The sequence below is a fragment of the Helianthus annuus genome, chromosome 10 (assembly GCF_002127325.2).
Source record: "Helianthus annuus cultivar XRQ/B chromosome 10, HanXRQr2.0-SUNRISE, whole genome shotgun sequence".
In the NCBI taxonomy this organism is placed as follows: Eukaryota; Viridiplantae; Streptophyta; class Magnoliopsida; order Asterales; family Asteraceae; genus Helianthus; species Helianthus annuus.
Window position 1 is genome coordinate 11,858,304 of NC_035442.2, and position 5,840 is coordinate 11,864,143.

General features: G+C 31.4%; 1 protein-coding gene across 1 annotated transcript; it reads left to right on the forward strand.

Moving 5' to 3' along the window:
• The first annotated feature begins 944 nt into the window (after positions 1–944).
• On the forward strand, positions 945–4,550 carry LOC110883995 (protein CUP-SHAPED COTYLEDON 3). Its single transcript, XM_022131667.2, has 3 exons — positions 945–1,294; positions 3,203–3,468; positions 3,905–4,550. Exons 1-3 carry the CDS (start codon positions 1,126–1,128, stop codon positions 4,361–4,363), a joined length of 894 nt encoding a protein of 297 aa, XP_021987359.1. The 5' UTR covers positions 945–1,125; the 3' UTR covers positions 4,364–4,550.
• Positions 4,551–5,840: the final 1,290 nt, after the last annotated feature.

The window sequence follows — 5,840 nt, forward strand, 5'->3', positions numbered from 1 at the left end:
GGATTATGTTATAATGGAATATATGCATTAAGTTAGCTTTATATGTAGTTATTTTGTCTCTTATGTTTGGTTTTTGTGCGTCTAAAACCTAGAGGATCATGAAAAGCAAGCAAAATAATTGAAAGATCCAATGATATAATTTTCACAAAGATGGTAAAAAAGCTGGATTTTGGAGGTTTTCTCACACCAACTAATAAGCTTCATCATGTTCATGATTTATAATCTTGCACTAGAATCTCTATTTTCTAAAGAATTATTTCTTATTTGGTAACTAATTTTCTAAACCTAGTGATTTTAAAGAATTTAGATAACTGAGTTTTGCTACAAAAGCTCAGTAAATTGTTCTTTTTAATTTTTAAATTTGTCACCAGTTTTAAAATTAATGGTTTTTTAGATTAGACTTAATGACTATTGTGACAATTACATAATATGGTCTAAAGTTATGTATCTGGCATACCCTGTTAGGTATATAAAAAGACAAGCTAGGTACTTAGTACTCCTTTTTAAAGTAATGAGTTCCCAACATCACAAAATTTTATAATCTACATATATATTCTCAATTAATATGAACATTAATAGTAAAGTATGCCAAAAAATTTGTAACCTTTAGATTTTTTGCCTTATATTGTCATCACAAAAGAGATTTTTAAAAGTCTCTTTTAAGGATCCAGAAAATTATACATGTGTACTTTTAATCATAATTATTAATTGAAGTTGGACAACAGTAATGCACACCATAGAGACAGATATTTGATTTCTTGTGACTTTGGTTTATCTTGAAAGTTCCCCCACAGAAACAATAACTAACTATACAAGCATAATTATAATTAACTGCCGTTCAAAAAAATTATAATTAACTGTTAGAATATTGATTGATCAGCCTCCACCCCCTTATATATATCCAACACCTTTCTTCTTCTTTATTATTATAAACTCACTATATACTTCCACATTAGAAACACCTAGCTACTATAAAAGCTTTCAGTTGGACCTTGTAATCATCACCAGTCTTTACACCTTTCTTGTTTCCTAAATACAAAATCATCAAGAAGTTTCGTGATCAATAGAGCGCGCCTCTACATGCTTTGATCTTGCAGTTTTACAATAACAAATTCAAGTCAAGAGATGGGTTTGAGAGATATTGGAGCCTCACTGCCACCAGGATTTCGGTTTTACCCTAGCGATGAAGAGTTGGTTTGCCACTATCTTTATAAGAAGATAGCTAATGAAGATGTACTCAAGGGCACTTTAGTGGAAATTGATCTTCATACTTGTGAGCCATGGCAACTTCCAGGTGAGTTTAGGGGGTGTTTGAAGCTAGATTGGTTATAAAAACTGTTCATCTATATTTTTCGGTTTTGACACAGGATTGTTTTTCCAAATTGCTTATTTGATTATTCGTCGGTAATATTTATTTCATAAGGCAATAAGTAGATAATAAGTTCTACCAATGGGGTGGTGGTCCATTCGTAAAGACAAAGCATTTAAACACCTTGGGAGAGGGAGGTTTTGGGTTCAAAGTCTCACAGAAGAAACAACTAAATGAAATTTGCCGTTCAAAAAAAAGATAATAAGTTCTAATTTAGTAACTTTCTTTGAATATGTGACTTCTGTTTCTTTGATGAGTAGGGAGTGGGGAAAGAAATGCATAATTTGTTGGGTATAAGCAGTGGACATGTTAAGACAAGAACTAATCATATGTACACATGGGTGTCAATTCATTTTTTATCCTAATTTCACTTTCTTTGTGAATTTATACGAAACAAAACGCCGGTTTAATCCAGTTTATAATACGCACATCAATTAGTCATAATGCCAATCAAGGTTTGAAACTCATGATTAGCACTGCAAACACACATAACTTGATTTAAAGCTGATATACATGGAAGCTTGATATTTGTAAAAACATTTTATGTTTAATATTGTTCTCAATATATGCATAATGGTAGGCAAAATATATAGAGTACTCTTGCTTCAGGTTTACTTGGAGCTAGAGAGTTATAAAAATTTGAAATCTAAGGTTAGGCTGTCAAGAGGAATCTATTGAAAGTGTAAAATACAATATTCCTTAATGTATTATGTGTACGCGAGGAAATTATAACGTGCGTAATTATTTTTACACATGTGTGGTTACTAATTTGTTCATGCGTGATTATGTATTTTTTTTCGTGCGTGATTAGGATTTGATTTTTATAACATGCGTGATATTGGGTTTTGTGAAAAAAAAAATATCGTACTCATCGCACGTTAAGGAATATTGTACGTTAACATTCCCCTGTATATACACACACAATATGTTGTGTGTATGGATATATGCATGTAATATACATATACATAAATAGGTACTACATGATTAATTATATTATTTGGAGTCTGAATTTGGTATACCTTCAATTATTTGCGGTTAATAGTAATAATTAATCTATAAAGAAACACTAACTTTCTTGACAAACTCCAAAGCACCTTTTAGATATGGAATCTAAAAAAACTTGTTTATTCCCCACCCTAACTATAGTTATATCCAGATTCCTAAATATATCTTTTATTGGATATGACTACAGATTTAATCCTCTAATGTATGTATCTATCATCCAAATCAATCAAGTCGACAATATATTCCTCTATTATCAATCCTATCCTTAAATTTAAGTGTCCTGGTGATATTGGCCCTGATCGATTAATAAACAATAATAGGATAAGATGGTCTATTGTTAGTGAGCCATATCTTGCTTTCTTCAATGGGTTCCTTAGAAAAGGAGCAACAATCATCGTGTCACCGGGACCAAAAAGTCTTGACGTGTTTCGATTGACATATTCCTTAATTACAATAGGAGCAACAATTAATTAGCCGCGTAACGATACCATATATATTCAAATGTTAAAAGCGTAAAACAATAAAAATACTTTAATTCAAAGTATTTGTATATACATGTGATGCATGTAAGTTGGTGAATAGAAACATACTTCTGTGACATACACATCATTGGTAGTGCTAATAAGGACATATTCTGAAATTGACATTGTACCAACAATCTGCATATTCTGAAACACCAGCAGTTTGTTCTCCATCTTAATCACTGTTTCTATAAACTTTATGTAATATTGAAGCATTTAGTGACCTTTTGGCTAGGTTTAAAATAACTTATATGGTGCATGGTTATTAACTAACTATTTGAACCTTTTGTTTTTATGGCAACTGAAGAGACTGCAAAACTCAATTCAAGTGAGTGGTACTTCTTCAGCTTTCGCGATCGCAAGTATGCAACAGGATACCGAACTAATAGGGCCACCACATCTGGATATTGGAAGGCCACCGGAAAAGATAGGACAGTTGTTGATCCAAGTACTGGTGCCACTGTTGGGATGAGGAAGACTTTAGTGTTTTACATGAACCGAGCACCAAATGGGATTAAAACTGGTTGGATCATGCACGAATTTCGCCTAGAAAACCCAAATAATCCTCCCAAGGTTAGATTTTTTTTTGCATGATAACTATATGGTGTTTTCTAGTATGATCTATGTTCCAAAGCATTGTTCTTGATTTTTAAAAAATTGATGAATAATGTTATCACTTTTTCTAGTGTTTTGCTTCAATAAAGCTTTAAAATATGCATCATTTAGTTTAGGTCTAGCAATAGATATCTGTATAAGACACTATTAGACCTGTTTACTGAAAAAGTACGTAAATATAATTATGAGGTTATGATCCATCATTTCTTCTTCTTGGTACATAAAACGTAAAACTGTCTTATAAACATGAGATATAAAGTAGTTAAACGAGTTGTATTCATGTTTAATACTTGTGTTACACGGTCGCGAGATACCTATTAAACCCGATAAGACATGATTTGTCAGCCCTAATTTAGTTAACTTTCTCTCTTATTTTGTTAAATTCAATGAACAGGAAGATTGGGTTTTATGTAGAGTGTTTTACAAAGCAAAGGGAGACAACAGCAACCAACACTGTCCACAAGACATGTATCACAACACAACTCAAAATGCCACCTCACCAAATCTGGATCCATCTCCTACGCTCACCACCATCTGCCAGCAACCATCTTGTGTCCACCATCACCACCCATTGATCACCAACAACAACACCTCTACCACCTTCTGCAATCACCAAAATTACTTTGGCATATCACCACAACATTGCAACCATCCAAATCTTCTCCATCTACCTCCTAATTCCACTTTGATTGAATCGACCGATCAAATGATTATAAGCTCGAGTAACAAGTGTGAAGATCAATATGGTTTCTTTTACAATATGGGTTTTGAAGACCATGTCCCTTCCCACAATCTACAAGACATGGAATACGAGGATGATGATAACGACAATGGCATTGTGTTCTACGAGTAATGTGAACTGAAGTGTTTTAGGTGTAGAAAATTGAAGATGTGAACATATAATTTCTTCATTTGATTCTTGAGTGTTTATGTGTTTAAGTTCTATTTGAACGAAGTGATTGATTTCTTGTATATTAAGAGATTGAATGTATGTACATGCATAGGATTATTTGGGTTTGTAAATGTTACTCTTTTCATTATTTTAACGCTGTAATATGTAGTTTCGTGTTCTTTATGCAATATGCTTAAGCAACAAAAGCTTATCCAATTTGTTATCTATGAAATATTTTCTTGATTTTTCCATACTAAACAATAATAATGATAATGTTTATTATTGGTTCTAACCTCTAAAAGAAGAAAAATACAAAAGCTCTATCTAATACAACTCGCCCAATCTTTATATATTTTGGCCTAATTTAGTTTTCCCTTTCGCCGTGTAAGCAACCACAAAGTATATGATGAATATGATGTGATTATGATTTCTGCTATTATTCAACTTTTTAATTAATTGTAATAGCCTTGTTACACTTTAGTCATTATGTGATGAAAATATATATATATATATATATATATATATATTGTAATTATTTTGGTTAATGATATGATATTGTGAAGCAAAAAAACAGTTGGGCTTCTAAAAGGTCAAAAAGAAATAATAGGGCTAAAACTTTAAAGGGTTACTTCAATCATTCCAAAAGATTAACATGCTTTAAAAAAATATTCCCTTCATGATACATAATGAAAAACTAGTTTTTTTTTACGTCGCGCGTTGCGGCGAAACCTAATGATTATGTAAAACAAATATGATTTGAAAATAAAGCATATTGTTTAGAAAGCAAAATCATTAGAACGATTTAGTTTATCATCGTACCGTTTTATGATACAAAATAAATACTTTATTTAGAGTAAAACTTCGTTTTTAAAAAAAAAAACTTATAACAGAATGTCGGGGGGGAAATCAAGCATAACTACGTACTTAAGTTTCTAGAAAAAATGTATAAATGTAAATTATTAAAGAAGTATCAAATTAATCGATAAATTAATATATGTTCTAAAAAAGAATTATTAAAAAAATGGTATAGGAAATATATGATTTTAAAAAAGGGAAAAATTTAAAATAGAGTAAACTGCCATTTTGGTCCCTGTGGTTTGGGCAGATTTGCCATTTTAGTCCAAATCTCAAACTTTATAAATCTGGGTCCCTGTGGTTTGCATTTTGTTGTCATTTTTATAATAACTGTATAATAATTCCAAATGACCAAAATGCCTCTGCACAAAAAGACAAAATAGGCATGTTGGAACAGTAAAAACACGAGGGATTTTGAATTTTGGACTAAAATGGCAATAAAAGTGAAACCACAGGGACCCAGATTTAAAAAGTTTGAGATTTGGACTAAAATGGCAAAACTGTCCAAACCACAAGGACCAAAATGGCAGTTTACTCTTTAAAATATGTGTTTAAAAGTAAGTATAATAACAAACTATTATAA

Bases quoted from the DNA above. Each gene is read 5' to 3' on its own strand.
- LOC110883995 (XM_022131667.2), top strand. From the start codon at position 1,126: ATGGGTTTGAGAGATATTGGAGCCTCACTGCCACCAGGATTTCGGTTT. The intron at 1,295-3,202 runs GTGAGTTTAGGG...TGGCAACTGAAG, and splicing joins TGAGCCATGGCAACTTCCAG to AGACTGCAAAACTCAATTCA. The intron at 3,469-3,904 runs GTTAGATTTTTT...TTCAATGAACAG, and splicing joins ACCCAAATAATCCTCCCAAG to GAAGATTGGGTTTTATGTAG.